General features: G+C 40.4%; 1 protein-coding gene across 1 annotated transcript in view; it reads right to left on the bottom strand.

The window, feature by feature from the left end:
• Positions 1-20594, bottom strand: part of LOC145352421 (serine palmitoyltransferase 2-like) — a 116200-nt gene that overhangs the window by 82914 nt on the left and 12692 nt on the right. The window contains exon 2 of the mRNA XM_080202263.1: positions 411-605. Coding sequence (XP_080058389.1) covers positions 411-605 — 195 coding nt within the window. The remainder of the gene's footprint in view (positions 1-410; positions 606-20594) is intronic.

Raw genomic sequence — 20594 nt, 5'->3', positions numbered from 1 at the left:
CCCACCAAGGTCTGTGATCCATATGCACAAACAGCAATTCAGGAATCAGATATAAATTAGCATGGGGTCTAAGAGTGTCCATCGTCAATAAGCATCCCTGTTTGCAATGGTATGGCAAAGCCACTATACATAAGTAAAGTAAGACAGTTGCAGCTTCATCACCAGAAAATATTTCTTTTACATTTATACTTAAGGGCACACCCTATACTTTACTACTGAAATATATGTGGGATTATTGCTCAAAGTTCCAGACTTCTGAAAATGCTATGCAATTAGTCTGCTTAGTCATTGAAATTAGAGGCCCGTCCTTGAGCACGTAATGCTGCAACATGAGGCAAGGTGTTTTTCAATTCATCTAGCACCAATGTTTTAATAAAAAAAGGGGACATTTTTGGAAATTCTGCCCCTACCTTTTGCTCTTCACGTTCAGTAGCATGATGACACTTTTCAATCTTCCACTCCCGAAGAAAATCCCTGAGGTAGCCAAACAGCGTAAGAATTCCATAACCCATGTAGGTCAACACAGCAACGAGCATAGGAGTTTCCTCAAAAGACTGATTAAATGGCTTTTTGTATAGCCCTCCATTCTGTGCAACGTGATGAATCTGGAACAGAAAAGTCCAAGTACTCCATGAATATTCTGTAACACATCTTTTAATGGCAAAAATTCACTTGGAGAACCACTGAGACTGTCACTCGAGTCCAGTACAGTCAGCTCTTACACAGCTTATTCCAACTGTGCTGGGCTACTTGCAATTTTATTTTGTGTGAAGCAATCTGGGTAAATTCCAAGAAAATTCCAAGACAAATTTGCAGCGTGACCTCTTGCAGTCTAAATCAATTCAAAAAGAAGTGAATTGAATTGATTTGATTTGACTTGGGATGCTCTTGAGCAATGTTAGGCAAGACGTTTACAAATGTATTTTGACCTGGGACTGGCAGGAGTGAGTTTTCAGAATACAGCATTTTAGCTCTCTTGCTGGAGTCAGGCTACTGTCAAATCATGGTCTATGGAAAAGCCAACTTTGAATAGTCATTCTAAACTTTGACCAACTAATCTCTCAGAATTCAAATACCAATAATTGTCAGTATCCAACTGACGTGTTCATTTAGTTTTCAGTAAATCAATCAAGTTGCCACTATGATGTTGTTTATAATGAAAACCTGAGGGAGCATTGTTTTTAAAAATAGTCCTTCGTCACCATTAGTGTCATGCTCCAACTTAACCAGTTACAAGACCTCAAAAGGGGGAATTTACCTACAAACGAAAACTAATGTGGCTGAAGGGATATGGATTTGCAAGCTATTTAGAAAAGTTCCGCATAAACAGATTTCCTCCATGTACTTTAAAATATTCAGAACCACAAAACCAACAACGTGGGGGCAAATAAGCCAAGATTATCAAATAGGTCTCAAACGTGCAAGATATCCATAGAACCCATTCAGTGCAGAAAGAGGACATAATGTTGGCAAGTGTGAGGTGGTCCACTTTGGTAGGAAGAATGGTAGGAAGGACTATTACTTACGTGGCGAAAAACTGCAGCAGGCGACGGTGCAGAGGGACCTCGGGGTCCTTGTGCATGGTCGCAAAAACCCAGCTTGCAGGTGCAGCAGGTGGTCAGGAAGGCGAATGGGATGCTGGCCTTCATAGCGAGGGGGATTGAATATAAAAGTAGGGAGGTCTTGCTGCAGCTGTATAGGGCATTGGTGAGGCCGCAGCTGGAGTACTGTGTGCAGTTTTGGGCGCCGCACCTGCGCAAGGATATTTTGGCCCTGGAGGGAGTGCAGAGGAGGTTTACTAGGCTGATACCAGAGTTGAGGGGATTGAGCTATGAGGAGAGGCTGAATAAACTAGGCTTGTACTCGTTAGAGTTTAGAAGAATGAGGGGAGATCTCATTGAGACGTATAAGATGATGAATGGGATGGATAGGATAGAGGTGGAGAGACTCTTCCCGCTCAAAAAAGACACTAGGACTAGGGGGCACAGCCTCAAGATAAAGGGGAGGCGGTTTAGAACAGAGTTGAGGAGGAACTTCTTCACTCAAAGGGTGGTGAATCTCTGGAATTCTCTGCCCGTTGAAGTGGTGGAGGCTGCCTCGCTAAATATTTTTAAGAAGCGGGTTGATGGGTTCTTGATAAGAGAGGGGATTAAGGGTTATGGGGAGAGGGCGGGAAAGTGGAACTGAGCCACAACAGATCAGCCATGATCTTATTGAATGGCGGGGCAGGCTCGAAGGGCTAGATGGCCTACTCCTGCTCCTATTTCTTATGTTCTTATGTTAAGTCTGTACCGAATCTCCAAAAAAAATCCGACCCAGTCACTCCACTCCGCCCTATCCCCATAAACTTGTACATACACCATGGCTAAAGCACAACCTACACGTTTTTTGGACATTCCCATGTCTTCATTTCTTGCTTACATTCCTTTTTAAATTGCACCGTTTCAAAATTTTTCATATTTGAAATGTTATCATAGTCGCTACACATTCTAGCTGTCCTTGGTATTCTGTTTCTGTAGTGCACTATAACAACCACAAGTCCCTCATTTCTGCATGTTTTATGAAGTCTTTGAACCCAAGTCCACATTGGGGTGATTACACTTGATGTTTGCTCCGTTTTCCACCATCAAAATCTGCTAATCATTCATGAGAACATCTCAGAGCAGAATAATAGTTTGAACCCAAGAATATATTTACACATATGGCTGAATTAAACTGGGAGGGTAGTAATAACCAGAAGTGTTTGCCAATGTACTGTCTAACCATTGTCTTGTCACAAATCAACAGTTGGATCTTTGTTTTTATTATAGACATGACTATGAACGGGTTAGGCTCAACTCTTAAACACTGCATCTTGACCATATCAGCTGGAGACTAGTAAAATCATGGAATATTGACAAGTTTCATCATCCTAAATTAAATATTTAATCATCCCCAGACAAATAGGAAGAATGATTACAATAGAATGGAGGTAGCCAGATCTCAATTCTAGAGTGAGTTTTACCATTTACAAGATGCACTGCAGCAACTCACCATGACTTCTTAACTTGTGACCCTGAACGACTCGAAGATCAAGAATAGAAGATGCGTGGAAACACCACCACCTGCAAGTTACCCTTCAGGTTACACATCCTGATTTGGAAGTGCATTGCCATTCCTTTATTGTCACTGGATCAAAATCCTAGAATTCTCTACTTTGCTATACTGTGGGGGTGGTGCCTCACCAACTTCAGGGGCAATTAATGTTGGGCAATAAATGCTGGAATTTGGCAAAGCCCACATCCCACAGAAGAATAAAAAATTGCCAGTGAAGTCTTTTTCCATCAATATCAATTTTTAACAAAGTTCTGGAAATTGTGGGAGTGATTTATTTAGTGTTTAGTTTTGAAAGACTAAAATGGTTTCTGTTACTGGCCATGCTGTTCTGGGCATTAATGGTCTAAATGCTCCATCTGTACCTCTCAGAAGCACTGCACATTCTGATGAGATTGCAGTGTTGTCCACTCACTTATGACCTCACAAGGGGTTCAAACATTCTATTCAGATTCAGCCATTTCATGGCTCAGTGGGTACCATTCTCGACCCTGGCAAATTAGTGGGCCAAAGTCCCACATCAGAGACTTAAAAGCATAAATTAGCTTAACAGAGGAAGTGCTACACCATTGGAGGTTCTGTGTTTGGGATGAGGCACCATTTTCTGATAATTTCATGCCAACTTCATTGCAGTGTTAATGTAAGCCTTACTTGTGGCTAATAAACAAACTTTTCCTTCAGATGAACATGAAAGATCCCCAGGACTATTTTAAAGGACATCAGAGTGTCCTCCTGTAGCCTGGCCAATATTTATACTTCAACCTAAGTTACTAATAAATCATAAGGTCATTATTGCATTGCTATTTTAGGACTTGGCTGTGAACAAATTGGTTGCCACATTTCCTGCATGACAGTGATTAGGTTTCAAAAGTATGTAATTGGTTGGGAAGTTCACTGAAGCAGATGTGATTGTGAAAGCCAGTATATCAAGTCTTTATTTTCCTTTGCTTTTGCTAACCTCTGACCAACATGCCTACAGAAGGGAGGAAAAGGGCTGAGCAAGCTGGTTAACTAGGGAGAAAGCACAGCCATTCTTGAAGCTTACAACAGGTGAAGCCAAAAGTATTTGGAAATTTATAGCTGCTTTTGGTAAGTTTCAACAAAAAAAATCTATCCTTGCACCACTGGACATGAGTTTCCCTCATGACACCACAAAGTTGTCAGTATTTAAAACCAGACAGCTATGCTTGTAACGAGGAATACAAGAAACATTCTGGCTTTTAAAAAATGCTACAACCATTTCACTGCTTGTGGGAAAATTCTTAATGTCATTGAATTCTAGACAAACTCACATACAAGGCATTAAACGCAAGATTAGCTACAATTTACTGGAGGACATGTTGAGTCAGGCAATATATTGGTGTTCAGTATAGCCACTGTTGATCTCATGATATACATTTCATGAATTAATCACACCTTGATTGTACCATGCTACGTCACTTGTTATGGAAAACGTGTACAAACATGGGAGCACATTAGCAGGGAGATGATAGGAAGTTTTATCATTGGTACAACCATGCTTTCTATCAGCTCACAAGGTGGCTTATTCAGATCGAAGTTACACCAGGCAAATGCAATCACAACTCGATAAATAGGATTGGAGTGCTTCTAAAATTAAAATGCATTCTCAATTGACCACATTTTAAGATTGCTTGTGACTGCAACCATTGAAGCATTCCACAAAAGCTGTGTGACTTGTGCTGTTATCAGCTTTCCTATGTCAATGCAATAAAAATGCAGAATGCATCATTTTTATGCTACCCAAATGCTTCCATGATTATGGACCAGTTAGTGCTGCATTTGCTAGTTTATACGAGTCCAATTGCCTGAAGCGTTGGAGGGGGATTTACTGCAATATTAATTTCCTTACTGGTCTTGCTTCGCCTTCCCTCATTTTGTCTCAGGCAATTACACGATTGCAGGATTGGGGAGGGGGCTGGATTGGGTCACATGATCCGGGGCAGTTATATGATTAAGCAGCTCTCTTCCTGCGTGACAATTTCCTATGTTTGTAGATAGAGCTTCCAGCTGGGTTCAATTGCAAATGTAAGGGGAATCCTCCGCAGATGAGCTGAGGTGTTGCAAGGCACAGGTGTTTTCGTTCTCCCACCAAGATGCAAAATAGCAGGTTCCCTGCCATTAGGGAATTAATCTGACTATTTCAAAACAAGTACCACATAACAACATTTTGAGATTGAAAAACATGGGGTATAATCTCCAGACTTTGCTTCCCTCAATCTTTAGCAATATTCAGCGTTAACTAACACACATTCTCAAGTCAGTACAGTTATGAGCCTGTAATGAAATCTCATGTTTCTGATAAATTGCTCACTCACCTTACCCTCAAACAGGCCTTGTTTCAACTGTGTAATTGTTATTGGAAAGTAACTTCAAAACATACAAGCAGCCAGATAAAATACTACTTCCTTTTAAAAACAGATGTTTGGTTCAGAAGAATCAATATTTACATCAACTTGTGTAATATTTGGCTCAATTGATCCCATAGAATCATACAGCACAGAAGAGGCACTTCGGCCCCAAGGGTCCGCACCGACATATTAGAAACACTTGAACTCCCACCTAATCCCATCAGCTCGCACTTAGTCCATAGCCTTGAATGTTATGATGTGCCAAATGCTCATCCAGATACTTTGCAAAGGATCTGAGGCAACCCGCCTACACCATTCTCCCAGGCAGTGCATTCCAGACTGTCAGCACCCCCTGGGAAGAAAAGTTCTCTCATCTCCCCCTAACCCCTGCCCTTTACCTTGAAGCTATGGCCCCTCACGACTAACTCTCCAACTAAGGGGAATAGCTGCTCCTTGTTCATTCTGTCCATGTCTCAATCTTGTACACCTCGATCAGATCGTCTGTCTTCTCCAATAAAATCAAACCAAGCCTGCACACACACTTCACAAATTAAATGTTCCATCCCAGGCATCATCCTGGTGAATTTTCTCTGCTACTATTCAGCACAGAAGAGGCACTTCTGTGAAATCACATGCCAGCTATTATTTATCAACACCCAAGTGGAATGAATCTATGAAATGGAGATGCTGGCAACAGACCGGGCTGGAATCTGACAGGCAAGAACTGGGTGTAGTCTGAGAATGTTAGATGTACATAGTAGGTTGATCAGCAGTGCTTTAGTTGTAAATGGTTTGGTAATGTAATAATGATATTTCTGGGTAATCCAGGTCACCCTATCACAATTACCCTATCCACTGGTGATATTCAGGTGAATTAAATAACTTATTAAATGACTTAAATCATCTTAGACATACACACAGTTGCATCTATGAATTCTGCAGCAGGTGGATATCACAAACCAATTCACTGCACTAAAACAATGATATTACCAAACTAGACTGATGATATTGAATGACTCCCCAAATTTTTGGCTAAATTCTGTTTCAGCATAAATTGCTTTTAATCCATTGTTTAAGACTACTTCTCCCCACCCTCCCCATCCCCTCCACTTCCTCTTCTGCAGCTGTGTGTTCCCTATCTTTTTTTTAAAAAAGACAGCCCCACAGAAAGATTGCATAAATTCTGGCCACCTTCCAAAAGCTTACTTTCATTCCAACTCAATTGCATATATGACTAACAGTAAGCAGGCTGTCAACAGAAGACTTATTGCTGACCCTCATTGTGTCCTTACCAGGTGGCTGTGTTTGCTATTTCCCATTCTATTCTAAGAAAATAACAGGAATCCAGAATAATTTTACCATTCAACCTGTGAATGTTGAACCCTTTTATTCCCATGCCAGCTGATATTAGCAAACACATAACAGATGGCTAAAGTTGGAATCTCCCTCATATGTTATAGCTCATTGGGGAAAAAAAAAATCACAGCCACTGGGGACCGTGAAATGTTGATTCTTAAAAAATAAAGCATACTGCAGATTTTGTGTATGCCCACTGCTCGTTTTGTTTTGGTTTTGCTTATCACAACCGACAAGTTAAAGCAATTCGTTTAGACTGGCACTAACAGCAAAATCACTATTATAATCCTGTTGACTAGATGTTGGCTTCTTAATGAGCCATTACACGGTCAAGCTCCTGGCAGGGAAATACAAATAGTTTTAGATATCAATAGCAATCTGATAGCAGTTAGGGAGCAGCATTATTTTAAAAAACACATTTTCAAATAAAAACCAAAAGCATTGCAAATCTTTCAGAACTAGTGTTATTGCTCCCCTAGAAAGCATTTTCTCGTGCTCTTGTAAATATATTTCCGCAACTCAGTATGGTAGTTGTATATCAGAAATTTGGTTATATTATACTCAATTGTGGTATCAGGTATCACTTTATTAAGATTGCCGTTCATGATGTTTCAGTGCGGTGTAGAATGACATTAAAAAGGATATTCAAGCCAATAAGCTTGTGCTAAGAGATTAGTGAAACTGAGTTGCATTGGCCACAGCTTCAATAAAACCATTAATAAGTTTATTTCCTAGTGCCGTAAGTAGGCTTTCATTAACACTGCAATGAAGTTATTTACAGAATTACATTTTCACAATAAATCTATTCGGATGCACATCTTTAAATATACTACAGGACTCCTCACCAGTATACTAATGAACTAAATGGGTGCCAAGGATTGTTAATGAATTCAAACGTCCATCTCCCATTTTTGGGAAGTGAATTGGATAAATATTTCACAACATGTTGCGTGCAAGATATTTGATCAAAAATCAAACTCATGATTGACATTCACATGAATGTTACTGTGTACACTGAGCACGTCACAGGATATGGAATGACAGTTAAATTTAACTTATCTTTCGCATGACTGGGTTAGGTTTTTCCTTAATTGTCAGAAGATCTGGCAAATTGATGAATCTATTTAGAAACTAAGATTTTATTCCCTCTCACACACAAATCAAATGGGCTTTGAGTTTTTGTTAAATATTCAGGACATTTTTAATGACCCATTTCCCCTTCTATTCCAGCTGTTACAACAGAACATAATTCCTGTTGTAAATAATCCAAAACTGATTTGCACTCCAATTTAGTTTTTCTTCCTTCTATCTTCTGCCATTGCTAGCTCATGACTCTATCCAATTCCCCTTTATGCTGAAAAGTACTTGCTCAGAGGCACAGCCAGGAGATTAATGCCTCAATACGCAGTAAATTTGAGAAACAAATCCACACCAGTCTCTCAAAAAGGTGCATTTTTTAAAAAAGTCTGCAAATCTAAGCCATCAATTGGATAGCTGTTCTGATCAAAACAGGATACTGAAGTAAAACGGGAACATACTGTTACAGAAAGAATAAATCAAGTGCATCAAGCCAAACAAGTAGATATCACACTTTCATTACTGCTTTGACGACTGACCTATTGCACACTTTTTAAGCAAAAACTGTCATACAAACTTACAAGAATTGCTTCTATCCATTACAGCAGACAAATCCAGTGTCAAGACAGAACTCAAAAATCACAGTACTAACCCAAATGCATCACTATAGATGGTTCAAAGACACTGGAAAAGGCAAATATTTTTAACGAGTCAGCCTTCTCTCAAGAAATCCAGGTGGATCTCATCTCCTCAGGAGATTCCAACTAAATTGTTTATATTTCAACACATACATCACGACCATCTGCGCTTCCAATTCTAACTATAGCACTGCACCAGTGAGTACACATGACAAGTGATAATCACACAATCATGCTCCTGCGCATCAGTTCCAAATATTTGAAACCCGAGTGCCTGCAGAGCTCAAGAATCTATTGAATTTCATGCCTTCATTTTACATACTGGCATTTTCACATTCCTGCAACATACGCTACAGTGCCGTCCTCAATCACAGCCCTGGCACTGCCATAGTTGCCAGCCATTAAAGCAGACATTTGATTTTTATCTGCAGTTAGGTGTCCAAAAAGCTGTGGAACAATATCTAGAATACCAAATGAACAGCAGCAACCTGGGACAAAGGGCTCATTTTACGAGGAAAGGCTGAGCAAATGGGGACCAAATCTATTATTAAGAGTTCAGAAGAATGAGGGGGGGGGATCCTATTCAAAGATAGGAAATCTTGAGGGGACGCCATTTGTCATGGAGGTTAGAACTATGGGGACACAGTTTAAGAATAATGGGTAAATAAGGAGTCTTTTCCCCCTCGGAGTGTGCTTGCCCGATGAGTTCTAGCCCTCAAAGCAGTGGATTTATTCAGGGCTGAGAAAGAGTCCTGGAACACAACCAGCCACAATCTTACTGAAAAGCAGAGCAGGCTTAAACAGCTGAATAGCCTTGTCCTAATGTTCCTCTGCTGCCAAAGAAATACTTGGCAATATTCATACTTATCATCCAAACCTGTTCCACAGAAACCTGGTGATATTGTTGCAAAGAAAATAAACACAATTATGCTTGTTCTAACTTAGCAATTGATGGGTTGTGTTAAAAAATAATTATTTTGCCAACATTAGCAAGGACATTTCCAGAGGCAGTGGCCAGCAGAATAATCAAACTCCTTATCACTAAATATTCCGTAGTGATTAACAACTTCTAAATCCATTCTTGTTCAAAGTATTTTAATGAGGGCAACTTTCACAACAGCAGGAGCCAAATGTGTCATGGACATGGAAAATAAACATATTTACCACAACTGTTTGCATTTTACTTGTAATCCTGGCACATTACAGCATATATGGAACTGCCATTATCTCTGAACAGCAGCTTCACAGATGCTGGCTTTTTAGACAGCAGAGAGATCAGAAGTGACAAAAGAGATAAAGTATCAGCCTGGGCATTCTTTTAGCCATTGGAAGTGCACAAAAGAAAATCTTCCAAGTTGTACACAAAGAACAGCTTCCTTTCCCCACTGAAAACAATAACTGAAGCCAATTCATCCCCGGTGTCAGTATGCAGGAAATAAAGCTCAGTGCAGCCTTCAGAAACAAGTTTAATTGGACCAGGACGTGGAAGCAAAATCCTAGCCCCAGTTTCAAGTCATATCTGCTATCCTTGCTTTCATATATCCTTTAAAAATTCCCATCTTGACATTTATTACAATTGCCCAGGTCCACATTTTTTTGCAGCATTCTCCTGCAAGCACTGGTACTGCAGTGCATCTAGTTATATAGGGCTGTTTACAAGTGCACAAAATTACTGTACAAATATAGATGCAGCAAGTCATTAATGGAAAGTGAGTACAGATGTTCTTATTTTATAAAATTGAAGAGAAATTGATTTTAACCAAAAAAGGTGCTAAACTTGTTATTCTGAAAGTAATTTGCTCTTTTTGGTTACTGGCTGTTCACATTGCGCCAGCAAGTCCAGATGGAATAGGTAACATTCGCATGTTTGCTTCGAGGAGTTGATGGAAATTGCACGTTTGTTCTTGGAAGAGATCCCATTAGCTACCAAGCAGACGCAGTCATGCTGACCTAATTGACCAAATAGCCTTTGTACAATTTCTTACAAACCAGCAGCTCTATTATTTAATAGGGGGAAAACACAAGCTTAAGAAACTATTCCGAAACTCTTACTTTGGAACTTAGAAAGAATTTGTATTGGTAGTGACTGTCAGATCATCCCCAAGAGCTTTACAATCAATGATGTACCTTGTACTTCTGAAATGTAGTCACTCTTGCAGTGTAAGAAATGCAGCAGCCAATGTACACACTGCAAATGCCCCAAAACAGCAATAATGAGCACAAGATCTATTCCTTCAAGTGTTGGTTGAGGAACTATTGGGCTGGGCACTAGGAAGAACTTTCCTGTTCTCCTTCACATAGTGCAATGGAATCTTCTGTGTCTCAGCATGAAACAGCCTCTGGTCTGATGTCTTATTTAAATAAGGCACCTCCAACAGTAGCTACTGCATTAGTCTGGGTTATTACATCCCAAAATCTCTGGAGTGGGACTCAAATCCCCAGCATCTGGCCAAAAGGCAAGAAAGAGCATGGCCATTGAGCCACAGCTGACATGGGGTCAGGAATTATTTTAGCATTGGTTAGCTCTCCAAATGCTGCCCGAGTACATTGTAAATTAAGCCACAGGCACATTTTCCCAGATCAGAAAACTCCATAAATTCCATAGTCAGTCTCCCTTGTAACCAGTGGAGCTGCTCAGGAAGGCAGGAGGCTCCAGTCAGTCAGACAATACTGTCACCAGACAGCAAGGAAAACTGACATGTCGCAATCTCCTTACTGTATAACAAGGCAGCTTTTAAAAACAAATATCACAGCAGAATTTTCTGGATAAAAGATTTGACTTTGAACAAAATGTACTTTTTCTTCATTTAACCGTACAATAGTTGCCAATTACTTCAAATCATTTCAAATCACAAAGCATCACTAAAACTATACAAAAATTAAAGACAGCTCTGTTGAGAAGCTTCAAATTAGTGAGTATATTTAGTACTTTTGGGATTTGAAGGAGGACATGAGACCCATAGACAGGTTAAATGACAGGACAAGATGGCAGATGGAATATAACATCAGGAAGTTTGAAGATTTTCACTTAGGTCACAAAAGCAGAATCTTTTTTAAAAGATGAGAAACCTGTAAGTTAGCAGGTAGATGAAGCAAGCAATTAGGAAGGCAGACGACATGTTGGCCTTTATTGCAAGTGGTCTGGAACATAACAATAAACACCTTCCTAAAATTGTACAGGGTTTTGAAGAGGCCACATCTGTAATACCATGTGCAGTTTTGGTTTCCACATTTAAGATAGGTCATACTTGTATTGGAACAGAAAAGGCTGCATATAAATCCAAGATTTTCTACTTTCACAAGTAAATCAGATCATTCTTCAACACAAATGTTTGTGTTTTGAAAGTGACAACCAGAAATTTTAACATTTTTGTGGTACTAGTTAGGACAGAGGAAATTTCCAAAGAATTCTGACAAATGATTAAGATGAAATGCTGCAAAATTAATCATAGGATCATACAGTGCAGAAGGAGGCCATTCAGCCTACTGTGTCTGCACCAACCACATTCCCAACCAAAGCTTATTCCCATAACCCTGTGCATTTACCCTAGCCAATCCCTCTGACACAGAAGGGCAATTTAGCATGGCTAAATTCCATAGTGTCCCATGCTGGGAATTGAACCCAGGTCCCTGGCGGTATGAAACAGCAATGCTAATCACAGTGCCACCCCACTGTGGAGAAACAGTGAAGAAGATGCTTATAAACGGACATCCTATTTCACCATTTCTTTTAGTTGAGGAGCGGAGAAAGGCATGCCAAGAGCAGCAGCAAGCACACCTAAAAATGTGTCAACCTAGCGAAATTATAACAGGAGAATTTGCATGCCAAAAACAGAAGCAGCCTGCAACAAGATAGCCAAGTGATTACACAATTAATGGATAAGATCCAAGCTTTGCAGTCCTGTCACATCCAGTCATGATGTGGAGATGCTGGCATTGGACTAGGGTGGGCACAGTAGGCTTCCTGGCATTGTGTTTGTCTCTTCACAAATGCAGAGATCTGCTGAATCTTTCCAGCATTTTCGGTTATTACATCAATACAAATAATTGCTTTACTACGACAGAAAAAAAGTTAATTTGGTTCAGAAAACAGTGACAGCTGTTGTTTCACACCACATCCTATACTGAGCACAATCTAGACTTAGACACCCTCAGTGCTGCATGAAGCACTGCATCATTGCAGTCTTTGAGGAGATGAGATATTAAACCCTTCTCAGTTGGGTGTAAAAAATCTCAAGTGCTGTGAAATTGGAGTTTGCTTCACTGCTTGTGGAACCTTGATGAACATAAATTAATTTCTGCATCTGATTACACAATGACTGTACTTCATTATCTGCTAAATGCTTTGGAATATCCTGAAGCTGTGAGAAATTCAAATTCTTTCAAAGGGTTAACAGCCACACTAATTAAATTTGAAATATCATAGCTCGAATTCAGCATTTTCAAGGTTTATTGATCTTATCTAAGAATTCTCCCTATGCAGGCTCAAATCAGATCTTTGCATTCTTAATAGCTCTCTTGCTGCGACAAGGGGATCTGCTTAACACAGGCCAAGTGAAGCTCTTGCACTTAAAGAACAGACATTTGTATAGCATATTTCACAACAGCAAGATATCCCAAAGCACTTCACAGCCAGTGTATTACTTTTTGTTAAGTGTAGGCATTGGAATAATGTAGAAAAATGCACACAGCAGCAGTGAGATACATGACCACATCATTTGCCTTTGTTAAGTGCTGTTGACTGAGGGATAATTAGCAGCCAGCACAACAGAAGAACTCATTATAGAGACCCCTCCTCTTCTCCTCACATTGTCACAGGATTTTTTATTAAAAGGAAGGATGATAACTTATTTCATCATCTCAACCGAATTATAGCACCCGAGTGCAGCATTCCCTCAGCTCGACTGAAGTGCTGACCGAGATTCAAATTCAAATCTCTGGAGTAGGACTTGACCTCATTACACACTGACTCAAAAGCAGGTATTACCACTTGGCTCACACTATTCAAGGACAAAAATATTTCACCCTGCCACCTGGACCACACTCCATCCATTATCTCAATGACAAAAAATTTTGAAATACAACAGACACCAATCTGTTGGGATCCCACACACTTTGTCTCTTCAGGTGATCAAAGTTCTCAAGTGGCATGCTATATATTCTGCAACAATGGTTCAAATTAACACTGTGGGAAACCATTTCCTCCGTACCCATGACAGTTCAGAAAATCCCACTGCAGTGTGCTGCTGTGTAACTCACTTAATACAACATGTTGATATTAAGCACCACAAGAATGTTTGCGCCATATGGTCCACTTTGGTAGGAAGAATGGTAGGAAGGACTATTACTTACGGGGCGAAAAACTGCAGCAGGCGACGGTGCAGAGGGACCTCGGGGTCCTTGTGCATGAGTCGCAAAAACCCAGCTTGCAGGTGCAGCAGGTGGTCAGGAAGGCGAATGGGATTGAATATAAAAGTAGGGAGGTCTTGCTGCAGCTGTATAGGGCATTGGTGAGGCCGCAGCTGGAGTACTGTGTGCAGTTTTGGGCGCCGCACCTGTGCAAGGATATTTTGGCCCTGGAGGGAGTGCAGAGGAGGTTTACTAGGCTGATACCGGAGTTGAGGGGATTGAGCTATGAGGAGAGGCTGAATAAACTAGGCTTGTACTCGTTAGAGTTTAGAAGAATGAGGGGAGATCTCATTGAGACGTATAAGATGATGAATGGGATGGATAGGATAGAGGTGGAGAGACTCTTCCCGCTCAAAAAAGACAGTAGGACTAGGGGGCACAGCCTCAAGATAAAGGGGAGGCGGTTTAGAACGGAGTTGAGGAGGAACTTCTTCACTCAAAGGGTGGTGAATCTCTGGAATTCTCTGCCCGTTGAAGTGGTGGAGGCTGCCTCGCTAAATATTTTTAAGAAGCGGGTTGATGGGTTCTTGATAAGAGAGGGGATTAAGGGTTATGGGGAGAGGGCGGGAATGTGGAACTGAGCCACGACAGATCAGCCATGATCTTATTGAATGGCGGGGCAGGCTCGAAGGGCTAGATGGCCTACTCCTGCTCCTATTTCTTATGTTCTTATGTTCTTATATTTCTCAAGCATGCTCTGCTGGTTAAGGAAGGATGAATTAAAGTGGAAATAGGGTAGAAAGAGGTGGAATCTAGATGTTGAAGCAAGATGTCTGAAGCCCTACTACCAACGGTTCTGGGTGGATTCATGTGCATGAGTAAAGAGAAGGCAGAGCAGACTAGACCAGAGTAAGAATATCAAGAGGGTATGAGGATGGAAGTATGATTGGACAAGGCCACAGAGTTCAATAAGAGCATGGCTATGAGTAATGTGCATATGAGCTCATCCCCTTCACTTATAATTCATCCCACTGGCTTCCATTTAAAATTGGACAACAAATTTTAAAAAGTACGTATAGAAACCCAAAAATGGAAATGCAACTATTCAAAGGATTAATTCAAGTATATAACTGCATCATAAATTTCATGTAGCTTGTAAAGACTGCCCCAAGAAGCTTCACAGATTGGCTCAAGAAAAATAAATGCTGAGCCAACAATGGAGTAACTAATATTTAGGTCTAGGCTATCAGAGGTGAAGATAATTGGATAGACTACCAGGGGTAAAAAAAACACTAGATGTGTCTATATTAGGGGAAAACAAGGACAGAATGTTGGTGCTGGAAGAACAGAATGCTGAAGGGCAGGTTCTGCAGGATATTGTCAGACCGGGACAAAGACACTGATGAATTTAAACACAAGGATGCTAATTTTAACTTTAATATTTGGTCATGGAATTCAGGGAAGTTGGGTAGACATGATACAAAATCAAATTTGTGAGCTTTAGCAGAGGTAGAAGCAGGCAGTTCTTGTGTGCATGAGTTTCAGAGAACACAGATAAAGACAATAAAAAGAGGTAGAAGCAGGCAATTCTTGTGGCAGAATATATGGGGCCTGTAACTAAGCTAAGGTTAAACAGATTAGTATGGTTGCAAAGTTGATCTTAAGATACTGCTCTGGAGCACATCAAGAATCTGTGATAGACATTGTTGCAGGGGCCAAGGATAACAACTCAGGTCTTGTTGAGTAGAAGTTAAAGGGATAAAAAAAAACCAAGTTAGTGGAAACTATAGCAGAGGAAATTCAATGTAGGGAAGCACAAGGATGAAGGGCAAAGCAGAACTTAATTTAATACTGAGCCACTAGGAAGGGAAGAGGAACAAAAGGTTTTAGATGCTCATGTAACATATCACTATGGTGTAGTATAGATCAATTACCTTTGTACAGGTACAAAGGTAATTGCAAGGGCTCATGGAAAATTGGTCCTTAATCTCAAATTGAGATCCAAAAAATGGTGTCCACTTGTAGAGAATTTTGCTTAAACCACATCTGGAACATTGCATTCAATTTCAGTCAGAGTCTCAAAGATGACACTGGCTATGGAGGGGATAGAATGCAGGTTCATCAGAATGATATCTTCTAGGCTTACTGAGTTAAATTGTGAAGGCATGCTACATAAATTTGGTTTAAATAGTTAATCTGGGAGTTTTGTGCATGATGCTAATTTCTTAGTTATCAATTACCTCCCACCCCTTTCCTGCCTTGTGCATTGGCATCTATTCATCAAACAGAAAATACAAGCTTTTTGTTTTCACAAAATTCTGCAGAACTTGTAAACTGAGAGTGTTTAAAAGTAATATCCTTGTAAGTGAAACAGCACCAGGGACATTAAAAAAGCCTAAACAAACACTCCTTGCTGAAGGCACTGATTATTTAGCCAGTAATGTAGAGGAGATGAAGTGGTCACTGCAGTGCAGAGCAACAATAGGTCCAAATCTTCAAGCTTCAGGTCGCTAAAATTAAGTGCACAATTATTGAATAGGCGGGTTTAATTAGAATTAGGTTTTGTTTTGCTGCATCGTCTCTTCAGCAGGGTGATAATAGCATCATGCATCAGATTACTTAAAATGGAAAAAGTTAATCCACTGTAAAACATGCACTGTTTAATTGAGAATTTTCAATGCATTGCGAGTTCAAAAATCACATTTTTAACTCCTCTATAATTTGTTGTACTAGTTTCAATGGGTAAGTAGATTTAATTTACCCATCCTTGTTATCTGAGAACTGTGCAGTAATCACAATCACTGCTTAGTCCTTGAAATACCTTGGACTCTAATTAGAGGGATGGTAGCAGACTTTTTTTTTTAAAACTCCATTTCTTAAAGCCACAAAGCCAATACTCAGAATAGACCAGGCGAACAAATCCATTCCTTACTTGCTCCAAAATCCAATTCAAGGTCCCCACAATGGAGACAAACAAAATCCAAACTGGCATTGCACCCATCTTGGGTTTGATCTGATGTGCCAGGGTTAGTGATCTGGAGGCCTAGAACAATGCTCTGGAAACAGAAGTTTAAATCTCGTCATGACAGTTAAAGAATTTAAATTCAATTAGTCACCACAAACTATTGTTATAAAAATCTATCTGGGTCACCAATATTTTTTAGGCAAGGAAGTTTTGCCATCCTTTGCTTGCCCGACCTGCATGCAACTCCAGATCCATAATGATGAGATTGATTTAACTGCATTCTGAAATGCCACAGCTAGCCACTCAGTTGTATTCAATGTAGTGGCTGAACACCACATTCTCAAAGGCAATAAATGCTGGACAAATTCTCATGAATGGGTTACCATTTGTGATTTTAAAAGAAGCACCATCAAAAAGTCAAACTGTAGTTATGATGTCAAATACATATCTACTAATACTTGCACAGTAACATCATGCACAAACTCCCAAATAACCTATTTCAACAAGTTAGAAACAAGCGTGCTAAAACTGGCCTTTAAGCTAGATACATAGTGGAAATCCTGTAGTGTTTAATTTGGCCATTATGTTAAGACCCGCATACACACAGCGCATTAGAAACACTGCAAAATCCTTAATTGATGCATTACTTTCCAACAATATCTTATCCTCAAGCAATGAAATGAGTGGTCAGTTAATTTGCTTTGTTGTTGGCTGAGGGTTGCATGCTAACCACGAGATCATTATGCTCTTCCAATAGCATGATCGGATTTGTGTGTCATCCACTGAGGCACAAGAAGGGACAGAAAAGGCCAACGGATGGATCAGGTAGAAATCCGAGAAATTACTGCAGATCCCTGTTCCATAAAGCTCAGCACTCTATGGCAAACAATTACTCAGGTGCTCTTCCCCAGTATGCTGCTCAGATCATCAGTACAATGACTAACTTTTCCCCACTTTTCAATTAATTCTCAGGATGTAGGCACCACTGGCATTTATCATTCAAATGGAATTGCCCAGGTCGGTGGTGATATAACAGAAATGGTTTATTTGGTCAGAGAATAGTTAAGTTAACCAGAGAGGTGTGACACTGGACATGTAGACCAAATAGGCAAAAACAACAGATCTTTTTCCCCAACGACATTTGTAAACTATTTACTCAAGAGGAAATGAGTTTCATGACTACTTTTATTTATGCCAGCTTCTATTTTCCAGAAAATTTTAAAAACAAAATTCAAATTTTCAAAATGATCATGGTGTTTTTAGAACTTATGCCCCAGATCATTGGCCTAGGCCTTGTTTACTGGTCAGTGACGCAGCCATATTACCAAACTGGTCATTTTTGTAAATCGAACACATTTCAAATTTTGGAATGGTGCACTGTTATAGAATAGGATATATTTACGATTACTGATAAATAGCCTAGACACTGAACCATGTTCAGTCTCTCCAAACACCTACTGCAATTATCAAGAGCAGGCTGCTGTATGAAGAACTCCTTTATTTACTCTCACTATTTAAGGAGTTTCGCATTACAACATCTCATAGCTGAACTATGAACCACAGGTTGCTCCTTTTGGGAGGTGAGAAAGTCCTTGTTCTTGTATTCTATGCCCCTAATAAAAATGCCTAGGATATTTTGTGTGCTTTATTAAACACATTCTCATTCTGTACAATGAATTGACGGGTTAGAGCTATTAGGAAAGATTTAATAGGCCAGGGCTCTTTCAGTCTGTTTGACTCCACGTAAAAGGGCTGAGATTTCAAGTCCCACTTGAGAATTATAATACATAACCCAAAAAGATACTTGAATAGTATTGAAGGGTGCTGCATTGTCACAATAAGAAGTCTCACAACACCAGGTTAAAGTCCAACAGGTTTATTTGGAATGCTGCCCCTTCATCAGGTGAGTGAAGAATTGGGTTCACAAACAGGGACCTGTCTTTTGCCTTAATGGACTAATGTCTTTTGAATGAGATAATAAGCAGATACCCAATGCTTAAGTGGCTGATGAAACATTCCATAGCACTTTTCAAACTATTTTGTATGAAACCAAAATTAAACAAATTTAAAAAAAAAAATCACAAAATGAAACTTTTCCAAGGAGCAGGGAGTTCTTGCAACTAATAAGCCAACATTCATCCCTTAACTATCACCAAAACAAAACAGGTCACCTACCTTGCTGCTGTTCGCAGGACCTTCTCTGTCACTATTTAAGGAGTTTTGCATTACAGCATCTCACAGCTGAACTATGAACCACGGGTTGCCCCTTTTGGCAGATGAGGAAGTCCTTGTTCTTGTATTCTATGTCCCTAATAAAAATGCCTAGGATATTGTGTCACTGGATTTCAAGAAACGATTCACTGAAGTAATTCAGAGCATATGGGAGCCCAAATGTAGTCACTGCTTTTATATTAAGGGAATAGAATTTGATTAGTCATTTGGTAGTGCAGAATTGGAGTACTGCTGAAAAATGACAACTTAATCAGTGTCAGATTGCCAATCAGTGCAAAATTTATTGTGTCTGTCTCACCAGACGCAGTTGCTCTGCCTATCTTCCAAGCCCAACAGTGCAGTCCAGGAGTCAGATTGATGGAGGACACTTTTTTTACGGCACAAAACTAGGTAAGTTTAACGGTCCATTTGAAAGTGATGAGAGAGAGAGAAGGCTAGAGCTTGCAGGTGAATTGGATTTTGGGCGGTGGGGGAGGTTGGAAGGTTGTAATCAGGACAAGGCCTCAGCAGGGTGTATGGGTGTGTTATTAATATAATTGTAGCCAGAAAAGAACATGTACACACATCACGCCAGTTTCAGTCAAATAAAACAAGTGATAGTCATTCACTAGTCCATTCCACAGAGCAATGCCTTGACCAGTTCAAGCTGCCAGTTTGGACGTTTGTTAAATAACGCTCAGTTGCTAAGAATTACGCTGATGAATTTAAGATTATCAGCTGGGCTTGCAGTGTGGCACATGCACGTACTGGAATTGATACACCAGTTCTTTGCAGACAGAAAGAACATATATACACATTGCATCTGTTTTAGGTAAACAAAATAAGTGATAGCCATATTCTACATGACGATGCCTTGAAAAGAATCAAGCTGCCTGGTTTAAGTTGTTCTTGCTTCCACTCTGGAAGAGGACGAGGCAGGTGAGGTTGGTGAGCAAACTGCACACGGTACAGTGATGCAGCAGGACATAGGCAAAGAGAAGGGGAAAAGGAACGTAGTAGTGATTGGGGATAGTGGGGTGAAGGGTATTGACACTGTCCTTTGTCACAATGACAAAGTGCACAGAAGGGTGTGTTGTCTGCCTGGTGCTCGGGTACAGGATGTCGCAGCTGGGCTGCAGAGGAATCTGGAGTGGGAGGGTGAGAACCCGGTCGTTGTAGTACATGTGGGTGCCGGCGACGTTGGCAAAGTGCAGACTGAGGATCTGGGGAGGGAGTATGAGAAGCTGGGAATGGAATTAAAAAGTAGAACCGACAAGGTGGTCGTCTCTGGGCTACTGCCTGAACCGAGTGCAGACGGGCGTAGGGTTGACAGGATAAAGGAAGTGAATGGGTGGCTCAGGGATTGGTGTGGGAGGAATGGGTTCGAATTTATGGGGCATTGGCACCAGTATTGGGGTAGGTGGGACTTGTTCGGGCGGGATGGGGTTGGTCTGAACCGTGCTGGGACCAGAGTGCTGGCGAATCGAGTAAAGAGGACTGTAGACAGGGCTTTAAACTAATTAGGGGGGGAGGGTG

The sequence above is a fragment of the Carcharhinus amblyrhynchos genome, chromosome 14 (genome assembly GCF_965287045.1).
Source record: "Carcharhinus amblyrhynchos chromosome 14, sCarAmb.v2.hapA, whole genome shotgun sequence".
In the NCBI taxonomy this organism is placed as follows: Eukaryota; Metazoa; Chordata; class Chondrichthyes; order Carcharhiniformes; family Carcharhinidae; genus Carcharhinus; species Carcharhinus amblyrhynchos.
Note: the sequence above shows the minus strand (reverse complement) of the source record. Positions and strands in the feature narration are given on the sequence as shown.